The 22,838-nt window shown below is 40.3% G+C and overlaps 2 protein-coding genes and 1 long non-coding RNA gene across 4 annotated transcripts; 2 read left to right on the forward strand and 1 right to left on the reverse strand.

Annotated features, from left to right (window-relative positions):
- Positions 1 to 1,412: 1,412 nt before the first annotated feature.
- LOC124183567 lies at positions 1,413 to 11,342 on the reverse strand. The gene is made up of 3 exons (XR_006871004.1): positions 11,207 to 11,342; positions 3,728 to 3,730; positions 1,413 to 1,423 (listed from the first exon to the last, which is right to left on the reverse strand). It is a non-coding gene; the product is annotated as an uncharacterized LOC124183567 (long non-coding RNA).
- On the forward strand, positions 2,618 to 16,308 carry LOC124183564 (laccase-like). 2 transcript variants are annotated; one of them, XM_046572205.1, is made up of 10 exons: positions 2,618 to 2,775; positions 3,852 to 3,984; positions 4,109 to 4,393; positions 4,589 to 4,859; positions 13,605 to 13,809; positions 14,267 to 14,451; positions 14,540 to 14,747; positions 15,046 to 15,261; positions 15,349 to 15,579; positions 15,684 to 16,308. In XM_046572205.1, the coding sequence occupies exons 1-10, from the start codon at positions 2,673 to 2,675 to the stop codon at positions 15,821 to 15,823; spliced, it is 1,977 nt and encodes a 658-aa protein (XP_046428161.1). In that variant the 5' UTR covers positions 2,618 to 2,672; the 3' UTR covers positions 15,824 to 16,308. The 2 variants fall into 2 exon arrangements, with proteins under 2 accessions (XP_046428161.1, XP_046428159.1); XM_046572203.1 differs by lacking the exons at positions 13,605 to 13,809; positions 14,267 to 14,451; positions 14,540 to 14,747; ... (1 more) ...; positions 15,349 to 15,579; positions 15,684 to 16,308 and adding exons at positions 4,941 to 5,145; positions 5,587 to 5,771; positions 5,860 to 6,067; ... (1 more) ...; positions 6,669 to 6,899; positions 7,004 to 7,669.
- A 3,148-nt stretch (positions 16,309 to 19,456) lies between these two features.
- On the forward strand, positions 19,457 to 22,589 carry LOC124183261 (laccase-like; the record flags this gene model as incomplete). The annotated part of the gene is made up of 8 exons (XM_046571522.1): positions 19,457 to 19,752; positions 19,948 to 20,218; positions 20,299 to 20,503; positions 20,960 to 21,144; positions 21,233 to 21,440; positions 21,739 to 21,954; positions 22,042 to 22,272; positions 22,377 to 22,589. Coding segments are annotated over 8 exons (1,767 nt in total), but the record flags the coding sequence as incomplete, so codon positions are not given.
- Between the last annotated feature and the right edge of the window lie 249 nt (positions 22,590 to 22,838).

The following is a 22,838-nucleotide window of genomic DNA, read 5'->3' on the forward strand; positions in this document are numbered from 1 at the left end:
TAGGATCATTTACAGTAAGTAGTATAATAGAGAGGCCTTTGTATAATCTGATACGTGTACGAAAATCATAAATTGGACACCGACGTATTCATACCAAAGCAGTAACTTGTGTAAAGTCGAATGAGTATAACGATAATAATTTGTATAAAGAAAACTGCGTATCAGGAGGACAAACGGTATAAAGACAATTGGCACGAGCGCAAATGTATATAAAGACAAAATTGTACAAACACAAAACGAGGATTACAGATCTAGAAATAAGCGAAATAACGGTACGATAAAGTGGCTAACAGCTTTCAACGTTTCAATAAACCTCAATTTGAATTCACGCAAAAAATTAAGGTGTTTCAATCATGAAATATAAACTATTCATAAACTCGCATTTGAAACAGACTGTTTTGTTAACTTAAGGCGAAGATACGATATGGAACGTCAGCTCAAATGCAGTGGCATCCGTCAAATTAAAATGCATGTGACTGGACGATCAATCGGTTACAAGGGCCTTGATTAATGACATAATAATATTATATGATCAGTGATAAACAGATGAATATTTTCACCACAATTTTTCACGATCTTTAAGGAAAATCAAATTGTAGTAGCTGTTGTTTCTCTTGATTTCACCAGAATTAAACCCTGAGTAACTGTTCTGATCACACGAGTTTTTTTTTTCGGGTGACAGATGCCATAACACAAAATCTCGACCTGATCGAATCAAAATAAATATTGTTTTATAATAAAGGTAGATGGGTATTTCAAAATTAGTGAAAACCTTCCTTGTTACAAAATTTTGCTGACCGGTGTACTGTAACGCTATATATGACCTTCTTTCTGTTCATGAAGACTAAAAAAATCATATTACAATAAAATCATTCGTATATGAAGTATTCTAACATCAATTCCATTATACTTAAACTTGTTCGTCTCATACTCAGTTGAAAGTTTTCATGCCAAACACAAAAAGTGAATTTTTGTCGACCAGTGTAACCCTAGAAAGTTTCATATTCGAGAAATTTTCAAAACACTCATCACTGTATGTTTGCAGTCTGAAGCATCTTACCGACAGTAGATAATTCTTTGCTCAAGTTATTGGCTATTTCACATCGTCATGCATGTCGATGATGTTCCACTATTAAAAATCTGTGCCCAATAATTAATTCACTGTCATTTGAGAGATTGTTGATTTTTTATTTCGTCAATGCTCTGGAATTACTTCACACTGCTACGGATCGGTACCCGACGATTTATCGCGAAACGATTAGAGGTTCGTTTGTTACTCACCCCGACTGTTCCTTCGTACGGGATCGTAGTGCTTCCATGAAGTTTCGGTATTTCTATAGAAAAAATTGAGTAAGTCGTATCCACGGTACTCTAGTCTCGTTGTTAGCGATGCACCCTTGATACTAGCTGGAGTGCTCTTCCACTTATAATTAGCTTATTCTTAGCTGGAATGAAAATGTGTCGATAGCCATTTTAATTTGATAGATGATGTTGTGGCGGCGCGTTTTGATGATACGACTAATATTTCAGTGGTTGAAATATAGCGTGGCGAGTTGTTGATGGAATCGTCCTTGCTGTGTTACCGGTTCTGTTATTTGCTTATGTTTATACTAGTAATAAAAATATTTTCTGAATAATCCAGTTTGTCTAAGCAGCTTGAACTTATATCTCAAGAGATGTAATCTGAACACAAGAATGTTAAACAATTTATCGGTCTCTAAAATTATTCTGTAAGTACTTTTGATTGGAATATTCGAATGGACCAATGTCGTAATGAAGATCGCTGAAGGTCATGTGACTGACTTTTTTTACCGTGAGACTCGCAATTTTGAATTCAACAATGCAAATAAATATCGTATCGAGATAAATACCCAGATAATTTTATCGGCTTTCACGTTACATCGAATAGTTACGTTTACCACATTCCCGAGGCATTATAACAGGTTATAATTTTATCGAACGCAGATTAAGTGAGATTGTACGTGATCGTTATTTCGAGTAACTCTGACAAAACCGACTTTTCCTCGTGGATAAATGCCCGAATAATTGATATAAATCACGTAATATTTTATTCTATTGTTCTGAGAGATTTCTTTATCGTAACCGAAAAACCCTGTACAAGAAGTTACATGTCATTGTACGACATTAGTTGATGCTCAATGCGAAATGCGTTTCGTGTAATCGAAATGTTCGATTGGAAAAATAAGATACTATCATTCGAAGGTTATTATGCCTGTCAAGTGACAGTCAACCTCCTATTGTGATGAATACAACAAGACCGAGAAACGCGCTTTCCCGATACCGTCTATAATGATATGAAATAATACTAGGCCGATATTGGATCTGAAGCATGCTGCCTCTTATTTATTTTTTCAATCGACTTCGCATTCTGAAGGTGCGTCAAAAATATTTCAACTTATTAACAATAATAATCACCCGTCGATGTAAATACGCGTCAACCGAGACGTCATTGCGCCTGGGATGAAATTGAATGCCTATATAAGCGTGTGTACTTCACATTTGTCAAAGTCAATTTGTTACAATTCGAACAAAGTAGCCGTGTCGTTAGATTTGGAAGATCCATTATCTGCAAAATCTCTGCGCCGGATCAATTCTGCAGAACAACGTTAAGCCCTTGAGCAAAGGGGTTGTCTAAGGCAGAGGACAACACCATGATTTCGATGGCTCTAAATCGATTTGCCGTCTTATTGACGTTACTTATGATCCTGGCCGGTTTTGCAAATGCTGGTCACGGTAATCGTCGAATGCATAAAGGTGGGTGGCATTCTTTAAAGGACTCAAAATACACGCGCAAACCATAATCGTGCATTTCTCCTCTCACATTGGTAATTACAAATAGAGAAAAACAAAATCGGAATAGCAAAATGTTGTGTGATGTGAATGTTGTCAAAAGTATCAAAATTATCCTCTACAACTCTGGAGACACAGAGCTGTATCAACACCTTGGTATTCTTATGAAACAAATGAGAACAAGGATGAGAGAAAACCTGGAAATGGACGAGTTGGACACTGAGTTGAAGGTCTCTGATCAGGCAAGACTCAGCAGCATGTGAAATTGACATATTGCTCGGTCTCAGTGATCAGAATTGATATTGACGATCGTTGATTGGTCACTCAAAACAGTTTCGGATGATTCATTAGTCATTGATTTCCATTCGAGCCTCAAAGGTTTTCCGCAAGTTCTAACGATGTACTCCATTTTCAACCTACCTATGATCTTTGCAAATAAGAAAAATACGTCATTCGATCGACGCCTCGTGAATGCATGCTCCCGTATTCCCGACATGAGAAGCCTAAGACCTGCTATTATCAGTTCGAGAATTCACTGGCGTGGGATTTGTAAGTACGGCATCTATGACCACGACGGAGTACCCTTTCTAACCCAATGCCCCATTGCGGATGAGAACTCCGATTATTATCCGACGCTTTGCTGACCCGAGTACCCGGAGGCATCCTGTTCATCACAATATTAATCAAAATTGTTGATCAACACCTCGACAATGCGGTAACTGTTATGTGTCTAATTTCTCGCAGGATATCGCGGCAAACGGGGCTTCTATTTACTTCAATTTTTTCTGGAACTTTTCCGACTTACGTCGGATGACAAGTACGTTTTATATTATGATAAAATGAACCAAATGTGACAATCTAGTTGATTCACCTGAATCTGCAGCGACGGCCGTTCATCAAACGATTATTTTGTTACATCCTTCGATCACCAACGTAGTCGAAGTGGGAATCATTTTTTCTCTCCTTCAAGCCAATGAATCTGAAAACGGAACATTTGTCGGAAGTCTGATAACGCTTCGATAAATTTTGAACTATTTCAGCTCCAATCGACTGTTCGAGAGGCCATGTCCAGTTATCGACGCCACTGGAATGTCTGCGACCGTGTCGGGAGAACGAACCACCTAAGATTTGCTACTACCACTTCACCCTGGAGATCTATAGTGCCCAAGGATTGTGAGTAGAAACTTGACCGAATGTTCTTTTCATAACTTCGAGTATTCTTCGGTCAAAACATGTGCTGATTTTGCTGGAGACTGGAACAGCATACTTGATTTCACAAATTATGTAAATCAACCAGGGCTTGCAGCCTGTGTACTCCCAACATGACGAATGACCTGGATGACACTTGTCAATGCGTCACTGCTGACGGCGTGGAAAGAACCATTCTAGCCGTGAACAGAATGTTACCTGGACCCTCGATTCAGGTTTGTCAGGGTGACAAGATCGTCGTTGACGTTGAGAATTTAATGCAAGGCATGGAAACCACCATTCATTGGCATGGAATATATCAGACAGGAACACCTTACCAAGATGGAGTACCTTTCGTGACTCAATGCCCTATTGCGACCGGACTGACGCACAGGTGAATCAAGAGTTATTATGAGCCAAACTGAGTCTGGGTGAATTTCACCCCGGACGTTTTTCAAACTTCTCGTAGAGGCCCTTAGTCGTGAAAATGGGCCTCATGGCAACATTCTTCATGCGAAATGAAGGTCATTTTTCAGTGAATTTTCAATATCATGAAATTTTGTATTCGCATCATCTTTCCTGCTCTTAGATATCAGTTTATGGCCACAAATCAAGGCACACACTTTTGGCATTCTCATGATGCTCTACAAAAAATGGATGGCATATACGGTTCCTTGATCGTTCGTGAACCACCCGAATCGGATCCCAACAGCCATCTCTACGACTACGATACACCGTCGACAGTCATGGTTATTAGCGACTGGTTGCACCGAGAGGCTACTGAACATTATCCAGGACTTCTGAATACCCCGGGTCAAGCCGCGGAGGCAGTACTGATACATGGAAGAGGACAGTGGATGGTGAGTCAGAATGTTCGTTAGTCAACGAACGCTCGCTCGTGTCGTTAGTTTCACTTTCATCTGAATTTTCGGTCCTTGCAGAATCAGACTAGCAATGTTACAACCACTTCACCACTGGCGGTGTATACAGTGAAACAGGGTAAAAGATACCGATTTAGAATGATCAATGCTTTCTGCACGGTTTGTCCTGCTGAATTAAGTTTCCAGAATCATGACATGACCGTCATCGCATCAGACGGAGAACATTTGCAGCCCATTAGTGCTTCCGTCTTAACATCGTACGCAGGTAAGAAAAAGTTAATCAACGGCTAAAAGTCTCTCACTTACTTGGCAAAGCTGCACTGCTTCGTTTGAAATGAAAGTTTTTCTAATAGGTGTTTTCTTGCACAAACCGTACTTCAAATTATGAATTCTCTAGTTCCTTATTTCACGGTGAGTCATCGTGTTCGTTGACTTGACCAGTCCTTCCATTTTCCATCGTAGCAAACTGCTATTTCTAAAAGTCGTGCTTCCTTTCATTCCAAAAAACGTTTCCAAACCGAAAACTGTTGGAACAGTTTACGTAGAAGCTACAAAAAATGAAATAAGCCTGTTTCTCAAGTGTTTCACACATGTCCAGCAGATGAAAATAATTTCCTCCAACTACAAAAGTCAAACAAACCAACGAATGTTGAAGCAATGAATTGGAAATTCTTCGAAATAATAAACCGTTATTATCGTTCCGTAGGAGAACGATACGATTTTATAATAGACGCTAGTCAATCGGTGGGCACCTATTGGATTCGAGTACGTGCTATCGGGGAATGCAGTGGTCCAGCTGTTCAGCAATACGCTATTCTTCGCTACGAAGGTGGGCCTGATCTCCCCACTTCTGAACAACCACTGTACAGTCAAAGCTTCGCCCAGGGACTCGTAAGTAAATTTTCAATTGTGTTCACGAATACGGATACATATTACAAACCACCAACCTCACATAATTTAACATATTTCTTAATCAAAGATCCTCAATTCGGCGAGCTCAAACGTCTGTTCCACCTCGACGCAACCGATTGACGGTAATTTGTGCGCAAGCGGATTTAGAAGTGCTCTTCCTGTGGACCAGGAGATTCTTAAATCGGTCCCAGACTTCAAATTCTACCTGCCATCAGGGTTCGTGACATTCCCAAATACGGAAATATTCACACCGAATACTTACCTACAATATTTCGGTAGGTTCTATCACTCAACGTAATATTCGAAAGAAATTATTGCATTTCGCCTCTTGGGGCGGGGTTGAAACTTCGAATTTGAAAAGTACCGAAAGCGGCAAATTCCGAATTTTCTCTCTGCCGAAACCTAATACAAACTTGTTTCGTCAAAGTTTGATTTCTTTACATCAAGCTTCCTCACCGAATAATTCAGAAATCGGCGCTTCCGCAACTTTAACCCCGCCTGGTGTTTCAATTGAATGACTTCGTGGAGATCCGAATACTCGAGAGCTCCCCTTACAAAACGTATTTTTCGCAGTTCCCCCAACACTTGCTGCCGTCGCATCAGTTACTAACAACATCTCGTTCGTTTCTCCACCCGCACCACTGATTTCCCAGCGTAACGACATTCCCTTGGAATTAATCTGCAATGGAGAAAATCTCCCCAAAAATTGTAATGGGTCTTATTGCGCCTGCACACATGTCCTGAGCGTACCCTTGAATGCCGTTGTCGAAATCGTCTTCTGTGACGCAGGTATCGAATCGAATTTGATTTATTTCACCCTAAGGGCGCGACGACCAGCTAGTTTTCACTCATTATTCTCACGTTTGAACATTCCAGCTCCGCAAGTCAATCTCTCCCATCCATTTCATTTACACGGGAACGCCTTCCGCATCATTGGCATGGGTGCATCCGCCGACCCAAGCGTCACGGTACTGAATGCGACAACCATTCGTGATCTCGACAGGAGGGGTCTTCTGGTTAGGAACTTTGATCAGCCACCTGCCAAAGATACCGCCATAATACCTTCTAACGGATACTTGATTACGAGATTCCTTGCTAATAATCCTGGTAAGTTGTACTCAACGATTTGTCACGTTTGTCCTGGTAGTCAAAGTGGCGTTTGATCTCAGATGATCACCTACTAACTAACTGATTATTTTGTCTCTCATCAGGCTACTGGCTATACCACTGCCATTTCGTGTTCCACTCGACCACCGGCATGGAGGTTGTCATACAAGTCGGTGATGTGATGGATATTCCACCAGTCCCACAAAACTTCCCCACTTGCGGGGACTACTTGCCGAAAATATCGCCTATCAGAAAATAACAACTTTGAACGTAGAATTTATTGCTTGACTATTGGATCGTAGGTTCCAATTATAATTTAGAAAAATGGACGTCAACCTCCTGGGAGGATCGTCAATGCTATTGGTCCGGGATAGAATTATGTGGACTAATGTTTGGCAGATATCGTATCATTCAGTATGGTTATCTTCGAACTACTACTGCACTTCTATTTCTACCTTCTTCAAGATGAAGTCAGATAAACAAACTAATGTACAATTAATAACTCGTTTTGAATGTAGAATTTAATGGATAAATAGGGTAATACAAAAATTCTGAAGAATCTTGAACCCTCAGTAAAAGAAGTACTTCGCATCGAAATAATGGTGAGTCTTGAAAGAGAAATAAAAAAAATTTTCGGACTCTTATTGGCCCACAAAAAGTTTCTAAATGATTTTCAAATTTCTTTAATCGAACGGTTTCGAGATACGATTTTTCTCCCAAATTGCGTTTTTTTCGAAAAACACATTTTTCGAGTGGATGTAGCGTAAACATTTGAGATCTGAAAATAAAATCTAATCTAAATAATATATCTACTCACTTTGGTTCGAAGTTTGATTAAAAAAATAACTCTCTCGACTCGACATGAAATCGTTGCCACTCTTCGCCGAAAACTCGGGGCATAATGTCTTGGTTCTCAAAATATTCGCAACGAATGCACCTTCTTATGACAAAAATTCGATGAATACAGATGTCTAAACTTTCAATACAAACAAACGAGATGATCTGATCAGTAAACTATTACGAAACCAAGTTGAATAACTCATTAAGAAAATCGCGATTTACTTTGAAATTGAACCATCAGAAAACAAGCTATTGCGCACGCAGTATACAAGATATTTTTTCAACTGGCTTGTCACCGAAACGTGAACAAGAAGTATATTTCCGAGTACCTATAACCATCATACTACGGTGAAAAACTTTTTTCTAAACACAGTCTATGAGATTCATTTCTTCAATCAATTGATAAGATATAAGGTCAATTGCGAGAAAGGTGGAAGAAGCACAAATTTTAGAACGAGATTGTATTTATTAGAATGGACTCATCAAGAACGTGGTAACCAAAAGAGAGAAATTTCAACGAATAAGATTTCTAACGACAATTGTAAAATTTACTTTTGTCATGTTTAACCCTTTCGGCCCGATCGGTGACTGTAGTCACCCAACGTCCGACGCCTGCTCTGTACGAGCGGTGACCATGGTAACCCAACATTTGACACTCGTTATGTACGAGCGGTGACCATGGTAACCCAACATTATGTTATAATTTTTGAAGCATTTTTTTTACGAGAGACTGCACTCGCTCTGCGTAGGAAAGCGTGGTATTGTGCGTCTGACGGGCGCTTGCAGTTGTTCCGCAAGTACGGACGCTTGCCGCGACTGCTCGGTCAGCGAGGATGGCGCGACGTGGAATGCGTCCGTACCGAAAGGGTTAATAGCGGGAGCCATATTAGTGCGTATGAAGAATGTGAAGAAATGGTATCATTAACAGTAAGTAGTTTGATAGAGAGGCCTTTGTATAATCTGAAATGTGTATGAAAATCATAAATTGGACACCGACGTATTCATTCCAAAGCAGTAACTTGTGTAAAGTCAAATGAGTATGACGATAATAATTTGTACGAAGAAAACTGCGTATCAAGAGGACAAACGGTATAAAGACAATTGGCACGAGCGCAAATGTGTATAAAAACAAAATTGTACAAACACAAAACGAGGATTACAGATCTAGAAATAAGCGAAATAACGGTACGATAAAGTGGCTAACAGCTTTCAACGTTTCGATAAACCTCAATTTGAATTCACGCAAAAAATTAAGGTGTTTCAATCATGAAATATAAACTATTCATAAACTCGCATTTGAAACAGACTGTTTTGTTAACTTAAGGCGAAGATACGATATGGAACGTCAGCTCAAATGCAGTGGCATCCGTCAAATTAAAATGCATGTGACTGGACGATCAATCGGTTACAAGGGCCTTGATTAATGACATAATAATATTATATGATCAGTGATAAACAGATGAATATTTTCACCACAATTTTTCACGATCTTTAAGGAAAATCAAATTGTAGTAGCTGTTGTTTCTCTTGATTTCACCAGAATTAAACCCTGAGTAACTGTTCTGATCACACGAGTTTTTTTTTTTTTCTTTTTTTTTCGGGTTACAGATGCCATAACACAAAAACTAGACCTGATCGAATCAAAATAAATATAGTTCTATAATAAAGGTAGATGGGTATTTCAAAATTAGTGAAAACCTTCCTTCTTACAAAATTTTGCTGACTCGTGTACTGTAACGCTATATATGACCTTCTTTCTGTTCATGAAGACTAAAAAAATCATATTACAATAAAATCATTCGTATATGAAGTATTCTAACATCAATTCCATTATACTTAAACTTGTTCGTCTCATACTCAGTTGAAAGTTTTCATGCCAAACACAAAAAGTGAATTTTTGTCGACCAGTGTAACCCTAGAAAGTTTCATATTCGAGAAATTTTCAAAACACTCATCACTGTATGTTTGCAGTCTAAAGCATCTTACCGACAGTAGATACTTCTTTGCTCAAGTTATTGGCTATTTCACATCGTCATGCATGTCGATGATGTTCCACTATTAAAAATCTGTGCACAATAATTAATTCACTGTGATTTGAGAGATTGTTGATTTTTTATTTCGTCAATGCTCTGGAATTACTTCACACTGCTACGGATCGGTACCCGACGATTTATCGCGAAACGATTAGAGGTTCGTTTGTTACTCACCCCGACTGTTCCTTCGTACGGGATCATAGTGCTTCCATGAAGTTTCGGTATTTCTATAGAAAAAATTGAGTCAGTCGTATCCACGGTACTCTAATCTCGTTGTTAGCGATGCACCCTTGATACTAGCTGGAGTGCTCTTCCACTTATAATTAGCTTATTCTTAGCTGGAATGAAAATGTGTCGATAGCCATTTTAATTTGATAGATGATGTTGTGGCGGCGCGTTTTGATGATACGACTAATATTTTAGTGGTTGAAATATAGCGTGGCGAGTTGTTGATGGAATCGTCCTTGCTGTGTTACCGGTTCTGTTATTTGCTTATGTTTATACTAGTGATAAAAATATTTTCTAAATAATCCAGTTTGTCTTAGAAGCTTGAAGTTATGTCTCAAGAGATGTAATGTTAACACAAGAATGTTCAACAATTTATTAGTCTCTAAAATGATTTTGTTAGTACTTTTGATTGAAATATTTGAATGGAACAATGTCGTAATGAAGATCACTGAAGGTCATGTGACTGACTTTTCTTACCGTGAGACTCGCAATTTTGAATTCAATAACACAAATAAATATCGTATCGAGATAAATTATCAGATAATTTTATCGGTGTTCACGTTACGTCGAATAGTTACATTTACCACATTCCCGAGGCATTATAACAGGTTATAATTTTATCGAACGCAGATTGAGTGAGATTGTACGTGATCGTTATTCCGAGTAATTTTCACAAAACCGACTTTTCCTCGTGGATAAATGCCCGAATAATTGATAAAAATCACGTAATATTTTGTTCTATTGTCCTGCGAGATTTCTTCATCGTAACCAAAAAACCCTGTACAAAAAGTTACATGTCATTGTACGACATTAGTTGATGCTCAATGCGAAATACGTTTCGTGTAATCGGAATGTTCGATTGGAAAAATAAGAAACTATCATTCAAAGGTTATTATGCCTGTCAAGTGACAGTCAACCTCCTATTGTGATGAATACAACAAGACCGAGAAACGCGCTTTCCCGATACCGTCTATAATGACATGAAAAAATACTAGGCCGATATTGGATCTGAAGCATGCTGCCTCTTATTTATTTTTTCAATCGACTTTGCATTCTGAAGGTGCGTCAAAAATATTTCAACTTATTGAGAATAATAATCATCCGTCGATGACAATACGCGTCAACCGAAACGTCATTGCGCCTCGGATGGAATTCAATGTCTATATAAGTGTGTGTACTTCACATATGTCAAAGTCAATTTGTTACAATTCGAACAAAGTAGCCGTGTCGTTAGATTTGGAAGATCCATTATCTGCAAAATCTCTGCGCCGGATCAATTCTGCAGAAGTACGGGAAACCCTTGAGCAAAGGGGTTGTCTAAGGGAGAGGACTACACCATGACTTCGATGGCTGTAAATCGATTTGCCGTCTCATTGACGTTACTTATCATCCTGGCCAGTTTTACAAATACTGGTCACGGTAATCGTGGATTGCATAAAGGTGGGTGGCATTCTTCAAAGGACTCAAAATACACGCGCAAACCATAATCATGCATTTCTCCTCTCATATTGGCAATTACAAATAGAGAAAAACAAAATCGGAATAGCAAAATGTTGTGTGATGTGAATGTTGTCAAAAGTATCAAAATTATCCTCTACAAGTCTGGAGACACAGAGCTGTATCAACACCTTGGTATTCTTATGAAACAAATGAAAACAAGGATGAGAGAAAACTTGGAAATGGACGAGTTGGACACTGAGTTGAAGGTCTCTGATCAGCAAGACTCAGCAGCATGTGAAATTGACATATTGCTCGGTCTCAGTGATCAGAATTATTATTGACAATCGTTGATTGGTCGCTCGAAACAGTTTCAGATGATTCATTAGTTATTGATTTCCATTCGAGCCTCAAAGGTTTTTCGCAAGTTCTAACGATTCACTCCATTTTTAACCTACCTATGATCTTTGCAAATGAAAAAAAGATGTCATTCGATCGACGCTTCGTGAATGTATGCTCCCGTATCCCCGACATGAGAAGCCTGAGACCTGCTATTATCAGTTCGAAAATTCACTGGCGCGGGATTTGTCAGTACGGCATCCATGACCACGACGGAGTACCCTTTGTAAACCAATGCCCCATTGCGGATGAGAACTCCGATCATTATCCGACTCTTTGCGAACCCGAGTACCCGGAGGCATCCTGTTCATCACAATATTAATCAAAATTGTTGATCAACACCTCGACCATGCGGTAACTGTTATGTGTCTAATTTCTCGCAGGATATCGTGGTAAACGATGCTTCTATTTATTCCACTTTTTTCTAAAACTTCTCCGACTTATGTCGGATGACAAGTACGTTTTATATTATGATAAAATGAACCGAATGTAAAAATCCAGTTGATTCACCTGAATCTGCAGCGACGGCCGTCCATCAAACGATTGTTTTGTTACATCCTTCGATCACCAACGTAGTCGGAGTTAGCATCATTCTTTCTCTCCTTCAAGCCAATGAAATTCAAAACGAAACATTTTTCGGAAGTCTGATAACGCTTCGATAAATTTTAAACTATTTCAGCTCCATTCGACTATTCGAGAGGCGATGTCCAGTTATCCACGCCAATGGAATGTCTGCGACCGTGTCGGGAGAACGAGCCACCTAAGATTTGCTATTATCACTTCACCCTGGAGATCTATAGTGTCCAAGGATTGTGAGTAGAAACTTGACCGAATGTTCTTTTCATAACTTCGGGTATTCTTCGGTCAAAACATGTGCTGATTTTGCTGGAGACTGGAACAGCATACTTGATTTCACAAATTATGTGAATCAACCAGGGCTTGCAGCCTGTGTACTCCCAACATCACGAATGACCTGGATGACACTTGTCAATGCGTCACTGCTGACGGCGTGGAAAGAACCATTCTAGCCGTGAACAGAATGTTACCCGGACCCTCGATTCAGGTTTGTCAGGGTGACAAGATCGTCGTTGACGTTGAGAATTTAATGCAAGGCATGGAAACCACCATTCATTGGCATGGAATATATCAGACAGGAACACCTTACCAAGATGGAGTACCTTTCGTGACTCAATGCCCTATTGCGACCGGACTGACGCACAGGTGAATCAAGAGTTATTATGAGCCAAACTGAGTCTGGGTGAATTTCACCCCGGACGTTTTTCAAACTCTTCGTAGAGTCCCTTAGTCGTGAAAATGAGCCTCATGGCGACATTCTTCATGCGAAATGAGGGTTACTTTTCAGTGACATTTAAATATCATAAAATTTTGTATTTGCATCATCTTTCCTGCTCTTAGATATCAGTTTATGGCCACAAATCAAGGCACACACTTTTGGCACTCTCATGATGCTCTACAAAAAATGGATGGCTTATACGGTTCCTTAGTCATTCGTGAACCACCCGAATCGGATCCCAACAGCCATCTCTACGACTACGATACACCGTCGACAGTCATGGTTATTAGCGACTGGTTGCACCAAGAGACTACTGAACATTATCCAGGACTTCTGGATACCCCGGGTCAGATCGCGGAGGCAGTACTGATACATGGAAGAGGACAGTGGATGGTAAGTAAGAATGTTTGTTAATCGACGAACGCTCGCTCGTGTCGTTAGTTTCACTTTCATCCAAATTTCTGGTCCTTGCAGAATCAGACTAGCAAGGTTACAACCACTTCACCACTGGCAGTGTATACAGTGAAACAGGGTAAAAGATACCGATTTAGAATGATCAATGCTTTCTGCACGGTTTGTCCTGCTGAATTAAGTTTCCAGAATCATGACATGACCGTCATCGCATCAGACGGAGAACATTTGCAGCCCGTTAGTGCTACCATCTTAACATCGTACGCAGGTAAGAAAAAGTTGATCAACGGCTGAAAGTCTCTCACTTACCTGGCAAAGCTGCACTGCTTCGTTTGAAATGAAAGTTTTTCTAATAGGTGTTTTCTTGCACAAACCGTATTTCAAATTATGAATTCTCTAGTTCCTTATTTCACGGTGAGTCATCGTGTTCCTTGACTTGACCAGTCCTTCCATTTTCCATCGTAGCAAACTTGTACGTAGGAGAAACTGCTATTTCTATGAGTCGTGTTTCCTTTCATTCCAAAAAACGTTTCCAAACCAAAAACTGTTGGAACAGTTTACGTAAAAGCTACAAAAAATGAAATAAGCCTGTTTCTCAAGTGTTCCCACATGTCCAGCAGATGAAAATAATTTCCTCCAACTACAAAAGTCAAACAAACAAACGAATGCTGAAGCAATAAATTGGAAATTCTTCGAAATAATAAACCGTTACCATCATTCCGTAGGAGAACGATACGATTTTATAATAGACGCCAGTCAAGCGGTGGGCACCTATTGGATTCGAGTACGTGCTATCGGGGAATGCAGTGGTCCATCTGTTCAGCAATACGGTATTCTTCGCTACGAAGGTGGGCCTGATCTCCCCACTTCTGAACAACCACTGTACAGTCAAAGCTTTGCCCAGGGACTCGTAAGAAAATTTCTAATTGTGCTCACGAATTCGGATACAAATTAAAAAGCACCAACCTCACATAATTTAACATATTTGTCAACCAAAGATCCTCAATCCGGCGAGCTCAAACGTCTGTTCCTCCTCGACGCAACCAATTGACGGTAATTTGTGCGCGAGCGGATTTAGAAGTGCTCTTCCTGTGGACAAGGAGATTCTCAAATCGGTCCCAGACTTCAAATTCTACCTGCCATCAGGGTTCGTGACATTCCCAAACACGGAAATATTCACACCGAACACTTACCTACAATATTTCGGTAGGTTCTATAACTCGACGTGATATTCGAAAGGGATTATTGCATTTGGCCACGTGGGGCGGGGTTGAAACTTCGGATTTGAAAAGTACCGAAAGTGGCAAATTCCGAATTTTGTTCATGCTGAAACTTAATACAAACTTGTTTTGTCAAAGTTTGATTTCTTTACATCAAGTTTCCTCACCGAATAATTCACAAATTGGCGTTTCCGTAACTTCAACCCCGCCTGGTCTCTTAATTAAATCACGTCATGAAAGTCCGAATACTCGAGAGCTCCCCTTATAAAACGTATTTTTCGCAGTTCCCCCATCACGTGCTGCCTTCGCATCAGTTATTAACAACATCTCGTTCGTTTCTCCACCCGCACCACTGATTTCCCAGCGTAACGACATTCCCTTGGAATTGATCTGCAATGGAGAAAATCTTCCCAAAAATTGTGATGGGTCTTATTGCGCCTGCACACATGTCCTGAGCGTACCCTTGAATGCCGTTGTCGAAATCGTCTTCTGTGACGCAGGTATCGATTCGAATTCGATTTATTTTACCCTAAGGGTGCAACGACCAGCTAGTTCTCACCTAATATTTTCACGTTTGAACATTGCAGCACCGCAATCCGGTCTCTCCCATCCATTTCATTTACACGGGAACGCCTACCGCATCATTGGCATGGGTGCATCCGCCGACCCAAGCGTCACGGTACTGAATGCGACAACCATTCGTGATCTCGACAGGAGGGGTCTTCTGGTTAGGAACTTTGATCAGCCTCCTGCCAAAGATACCGCCATAATACCTTCTAACGGATACTTGATTACGAGATTTCTTGCTAATAATCCTGGTAAGTTGTACTCAACGATTTGTCACGTTTGTCCTGGTAGTCAAAGTGGCGTTTGATCTCAGATGATTACCTACTAACTAACTGGTTATTTTGTCTTTCATCAGGCTACTGGCTATACCACTGCCATTTCGTGTTCCACTCGATCACCGGCATGGAGTTTGTCGTACAAGTCGGTGATGTGATAGATATTCCACCAGTCCCACAAAACTTCCCCACATGCGGGGACTACTTGCCGAAAATATAGCCTTTCAGCAAATAACAACTTTAAACGTAGAATTTATTGCTTGACTATTGGATTGTAGGATCCAATTATAATTTAGAAAAATGCACGTCAACCTCCTGGGAGGATCGTCAATGCTATTGGTCCTGGATAGAATTATGTGGACTCATGTTTGGCAGATATCGTATCATTCAGTATGGTTATCTTCGAACTACTACTGCACTTCTATTTCTACCTTTTTCGTAGTATTAATTTTACCTGAGATATTCCTCAAATCTGACATTCTTTGAACGTCCATTTCTATTAAAGTTTAGATAAAGAAGAATATGAATATGTCATTCGAGCTCTAATGCTCCAAAACGATATTTCAGCTTTGTAACCAAGAACGGAAGTAAAACGACACAATTAAACGCGTATATCCTCCAGCCGCAGTGTTCCATCAGATTGATTAATAATAAATCTCGTGATACAGCATTAAGATGAAGTCAAATAAACAGACTTATGTACAACTATTGACTCGTTTTAAATGTCGAATTCAATGGGTAAATAGGGTAACACAAATATTCTGAAAATTTTCAAACCCTCCGGCAAAGAAGGACTTCGCATCGAAATAATGGTGAGTCTTAGAAGCTTGAAGTTATGTCTCAAGAGATGTAATGTCAACACAAGAATGATCAACAATTTATTGGTCTCTAAAATGATTTTGTAAGTACTTTTGATTGAAATATTTGAATGGAACAATGTCGTAATGAAGATCACTAAAGGTCATGTGACTGACTTTTCTTACCGTGAGACTCGCAATTTGGAATTCAATAATACAAATAAATGTCGTATCGAGATAAATTCTCAGATAATTTTATCGGTTTTCACGTTACATCGAATAGTCACGTTTACCACATTCCCGAGGCATTATAACAGGTTGTAATTTCTATCTATTATCGTGCGCAAAGTTCGATTTTGCGCATGCATCTGCGTTCGCAAAGTACCACTTTCCCACACGTTGACAAGAGCATGCGGGAATGCAACTGAGCGAACGGGGATGTAGCTGAGCGTGCGGGAATGTATAAGAGTATACGAGCGATTCCATGGTATATACGCGCGCGCCATCTCTGCGGCACTCTCTTCGCATTAACAGGTGCGAGCTATACTTTGACGTTCGTTGTCCGTATTGAGAAAACGGCACAATACAAAACACAGAACGTACGTTTTAAAGATATAAACAAACCGGCGCTCAGCTCTCAGCTCAGCGCGCCGGTTTGTTTACATCTTTGTCGTCTGGAATGGACCTGTCAAAACGTACGTTCTGTGTTTTGTATTCTGCCGTTTTCTTAATACGGACAACGAACGTCAAAGTATCAGTCGCCATCGCATCAGCTCTCCAGAAAGAACAAGTAAAGTGAGAGTGAATAACTATGAATAATGTACAAAGTGATACGGATAGTGAGGCACCAAAAACCATTAAAAATGTATCTATAACCACATCAGAGTCATTAAAAAATATACCGTTTCATTTTGTAAATTGTAACGTTACGATGAATATTAATAATAATCGAAAATGATAAATAAATTAGATTTTTCCTAATTTAATAAACTGATAACAGTTCTATAATTTGTTTTTTTGGGGCGGGGGGGCTTCGCCTCCAAATTCGCCTCGTCATCGCAACCAAATAACCCTGTACAAGAAGTTACGTGTCATTGTACGACCTTGGTCAACGCTCAATACGAAATGAGTTTCGTGTAATCGAATTGTTCGATTGGAAAAATAAAATACTATTATTCGAAGGTTATTATGCCTGTCAAGTGACAGTCAACCTCCTATTGTGATGAATACCACAAGACCGAGAAAGGCGCCTTCCCGACACCGTCTATAATGATATGAAAATATACCAGGCCGATATTGGATCTGAAGCAAGCTGCCTCTTATTTATTTTTTCAATTGACTTCGTATTCTGAAGGTGCGTCAAAAATATTTCGACTTATTAACAATAATAATCACCCGTCGATGACAATACGCGTCAACCGAGACGTCGTTGCGCCTGGGATGAAATTGAATGCCTATATAAGCGTGTGTACTTCACATTTGTCAAAGTAAATTTGTTACAATTTGAACAAAGTAGCCGTGTTGTTAAATTTGGAGGATCCATTATCTGCAAAATCTCTGCGCCGGATCAATTCTGCAGAACTACGGGAAACCCTTGAGCAAAGGGGTTGTCTAAGGCAGAGGACAACACCATGATTTCGATGGCTCTAAATCGATTTGCCGTCTTATTGACGTTACTTATGATCCTGGCCGGTTTTGCAAATGCTGGTCACGGTAATCGTCGAATGCATAAAGGTGGGTGGCATTCTTTAAAGGACTCGTAATACACGCGCAAACCATAATCATGCATTACTCCTCTCATATTGGTAATTACAAATAGAGAAAAACAAAATCGGAATAGCAAAATGTTGTGTGATGTGAATGTTGTCAAAAGTATCAAAATTATTCTCTACAAGTCTGGAGACACAGAGCTGTATCAACACCTTGGTATTCTTATGTAACAAATGAAAACAAGGATGAGAGAAAACCTGGAAATGGACGAGTTGGACACTGAGTTGAAGGTCTCTGATCAGGCAAGACTCAGCAGCATGTGAAATTGACATATTGCTCGGTCTCAGTGATCAGAATTGATATTGACGATCGTTGATTGGTCACTCAAAACAGTTTCGGATGATTCATTAGTCATTGATTTCCATTCGAGCCTCAAAGGTTTTCCGCAAGTTCTAACGATGTACTCCATTTTCAACCTACCTATGATCTTTGCAAATAAGAAAAATACGTCATTCGATCGACGCCTCGTGAATGCATGCTCCCGTATTCCCGACATGAGAAGCCTAAGACCTGCTATTATCAGTTCGAGAATTCACTGGCGTGGGATTTGTAAGTACGGCATCTATGACCACGACGGAGTACCCTTTCTAACCCAATGCCCCATTGCGGATGAGAACTCCGATTATTATCCGACGCTTTGCTGACCCGAGTACCCGGAGGCATCCTGTTCATCACAATATTAATCAAAATTGTTGATCAACACCTCGACCATGCGGTAACTGTTATGTGTCTAATTTCTGGCAGGATATCGCGGCAAACGGGGCTTCTATTTATTTTAATTTTTTCTGGAACTTTTCCGACTTATGTCGGATGACAAGTACGTTTTATATTATGATAAAATGAACCAAATGTGAAAATCTAGTTGATTTACCTGAATCTGCAGCGACGGCCGTCCATCAAACGATTATTTTATCACATCCTTCGATCACCAACGTGGTCGAAGTTAGCATCATTTTTTCTCTCCTTCAAGCCAATGAAATTCAAAACGGAACATTTTTCGGAAGTCTGATAACTCTTCCATAAATTTTGAACTATTTCAGCTCCCATCGACTATTCGAGAGGCCATGTCCAGTTATCGACGCCAATGGAATGTCTGCGACCGTGTCGGCAAAACGAACCACCTAAGATTTGCTATTATCACTTCACCCTGGAGATCTATAGTGTCCAAGGATTGTGAGTAGAAACTTGACCGAATGTTCTTTTCATAACTTCGGGTATTCTTCGGTCAAAACATGTGCTGATTTTGCTGGAGACTGGAACAGCATACTTGATTTCACAAATTATGTAAATCAACCAGGGCTTGCAGCCTGTGTACTCCCAACATCACGAATGACCTGGATGACACTTGTCAATGCGTCACTGCTGACGGCGTGGAAAGAACCATTCTAGCCGTGAACAGAATGTTACCCGGACCCTCGATTCAGGTTTGTCAGGGTGACAAGATCGTCGTTGACGTTGAGAATTTAATGCAAGGCATGGAAACCACCATTCATTGGCATGGAATATATCAGACAGGAACACCTTACCAAGATGGAGTACCTTTCGTGACTCAATGCCCTATTGCGACCGGACTGACGCACAGGTGAATCAAGAGTTATTATGAGCCAAACTGAGTCTGGGTGAATTTCACCCCGGACGTTTTTCAAACTTCTCGTACAGGCCCTTAGTCGTGAAAATGGGCCTCATGGCAACATTCTTCATGCGAAATGAAGGTCATTTTTCAGTGAATTTTCAATATCATGAAATTTTGTATTCGCATCATCTTTCCTGCTCTTAGATATCAGTTTATGGCCACAAATCAAGGCACACACTTTTGGCACTCTCATGATGCTCTACAAAAAATGGATGGCATATACGGTTCCTTGATCGTTCGTGAACCACCCCAATCGGATCCCAACAGCCATCTCTACGACTACGATACACCGTCGACAGTCATGGTTATTAGCGACTGGTCGCACCTAGAGGCTACTGAACGTTATCCAGGACTTCTGGGTACCCCGGGTCAAGCCGCAGAGGCAGTGCTGATACATGGAAGAGGACAGTGGATGGTCAGTAAGAATGTTCGTTAGTCGACGAACGCTCGCTCGTGTCGTTAGTTTCACTTTCATCTGAATTCCGGTCCTTGCAGAATCAGACTAGCAAGGTTACAACCACTTCACCACTGGCGGTGTATACAGTGAAACAGGGTAAAAGATACCGATTTAGAATGATCAATGCTTTCTGCACGGTTTGTCCTGCTGAATTAAGTTTCCAGAATCATGACATGACCGTCATCGCATCAGACGGAGAACATTTGCAGCCCGTTAGTGCTACCATCTTAACATCGTACGCAGGTAAGAAAAAGTTGATCAACGGCTGAAAGTCTCTCACTTACCTGGCAAAGCTGCACTGCTTCGTTTGAAATGAAAGTTTTTCTAATAGGTGTTTTCTTGCACAAACCGTATTTCAAATTATGAATTCTCTAGTTCCTTATTTCACGGTGAATCATCGTGTTCGTTGACTTGACCAGTCCTTCCATTTTCCATCGTATTAAACTTGTACGTAGAAGAAACTGCTATTTCTATGAGTCGTGTTTCCTTTCATTCCAAAAAACGTCTTCAAACCGAAAACTGTTGGAACAGTTTATGTAAAAGCTACAAAAATGAAATAAGCCTGTTTCTCAAGTGTTCCCACACGTCCAGCAGATGAAAATAATTTCCTCCAACTACAAAAATCAAACAAACAAACGAATGCTGAAGCAATAAATTGGAAATTCTTCGAAATAATAAACCGTTACCATCATTCCGTAGGAGAACGATACGATTTTATAATAGACGCCAGTCAAGCGGTGGGCACCTATTGGATTCGAGTACGTGCTGTCGGGGAATGCAGTGGTCCAGCTGTTCAGCAATACGGTATTCTTCGCTACGAAGGTGGGCCTGATCTCCCCACTTCTGAACAACTACTGTACAGTCAAAGCTTTGCCCAGGGACTCGTAAGAAAATTTCCAATTGTGCTCACGAATTCGTATACATATTGCAAAGCACCAACCTCACATAATTTAACATATTTCTCAACCAAAGATCCTCAATCCGGCGAACTCAAACGTCTGTTCCTCCTCGACGCAACCAATTGACGGTAATTTGTGCGCGAGCGGATTTAGAAGTGCTCTTCCTGTGGACAAGGAGATTCTTAAATCGGTCCCAGACTTCAAATTCTACCTGCCATCAGGGTTCGTGATATTCCCAAATACGGAAGTATTTACACCGAACACTTACCTACAATATTACGGTAGGTTCTTTAACTCAACGTGATATTCGAAAGAGATTATTGCATTTCGCCTCTTGGGGCGGGCTTGAATCTTCGAATTTGAAAAGTACCGAAAGCGGCAAATTCCAAAATTTTTTTCTGCCGAAACCTAATACAAACTTGTTTCGTCAAAGTTTGATTTCTTTACATCACGTTTCTCAACCAAATAATTCACAAATAGGCGTTTCCGTACCGTCAACCTCGCCCGGTCTCTTAATTAAATTACATCGTGAAAGTCCGAATACTCGAGAGCTTCCCTTACAAAACGTATTTTTCGCAGTTCCCCCACAACGTGTTGCCATCGCATCAGTTATTAACAACATCTCGTTCGTTTCTCCACCCGCACCACTGATTTCCCAGCGTAACCACATTCCCTTGAAATCAATCTGCAATGGAGAAAATCTCCCCAAAAATTGTGATGGGTCTTATTGCGCCTGCACACATGTCCTGAGCGTACCCTTGAATGCCGTTGTCGAAATCGTCTTCTGTGACACAGGTATCGAATCGAATTCGATTTATTTTACCCTAAGGCTGCAACGACCAGCTAGTTTTCACTTATCATTTTAACGTCTGAACATTGCAGTTCCGCAATCCGGTCTCTCCCATCCATTTCATTTACACGGGAACGCCTTCCGCATCATTGGCATGGGTGCATCCGCCGACCCAAGCGTCACGGTACTGAATGCGACAACCATTCGTGATCTCGACAGGAGGGGTCTTCTGGTTAGGAACTTTGATCAGCCTCCTACCAAAGATACCGCTATAATACCTTCTAACGGATACTTGATTACGAGATTCCTTGCTAATAATCCTGGTAAGTTGTACTCAACGATTTGTCACGTTTGTCCTGGTAGTCAAAGTGACGTTTGATCTCAGATGATTACCTACTCACTAACTGATTATTTTGTCTTTCATCAGGCTACTGGCTATACCACTGTCATTTCGTGTTCCACTCGATCACCGGCATGGAGGTTGTCATACAAGTCGGTAATGTGACAGATATTCCACCAGTCCCACAAAACTTCCCCACTTGCGGGGACTACTTGCCGAAAATATTGCCTATCAGCAAATAACAACTTCAAACGTAGAATTTATTGTTTGACTATTGGATTGTAGGTTCCAATTGTAATTTAACATTGACGTCAACCTCCTGGGAGGATCGTCAATGCTATTGGTCCTGGATAGAATTATGTGGACTCATGTTTGGCAGATATCGTATCATTCAGTGTGGTTATCTTCGAAATACTACTGCACTTCTATTTCTACCTTTTTCGTAGTATTAATTTTACCTGAGATCTTCCTTAAATCTGACATTCTTTGAACGTCCATTTCTATCAAAGTTTAGACAAAGAAGAATTTGAATATGTAATCCGAGCTCTA

Source organism: Neodiprion fabricii, chromosome 5, assembly GCF_021155785.1.
Source record: "Neodiprion fabricii isolate iyNeoFabr1 chromosome 5, iyNeoFabr1.1, whole genome shotgun sequence".
Taxonomy (NCBI): domain Eukaryota; kingdom Metazoa; phylum Arthropoda; class Insecta; order Hymenoptera; family Diprionidae; genus Neodiprion; species Neodiprion fabricii.

What these genes read in the sequence shown, in the direction of transcription:
- LOC124183564 (XM_046572203.1), top strand. Translation starts at nt 2,673, where the DNA reads ATGATTTCGATGGCTCTAAATCGATTTGCCGTCTTATTGACGTTACTT. An exon ending in TAATCGTCGAATGCATAAAG is followed by an intron (nt 2,776 to 3,851) that starts GTGGGTGGCATT and finishes GAACTATTTCAG; the next exon opens with CTCCAATCGACTGTTCGAGA. An exon ending in CGTCTTAACATCGTACGCAG is followed by an intron (nt 5,146 to 5,586) that starts GTAAGAAAAAGT and finishes ATCGTTCCGTAG; the next exon opens with GAGAACGATACGATTTTATA.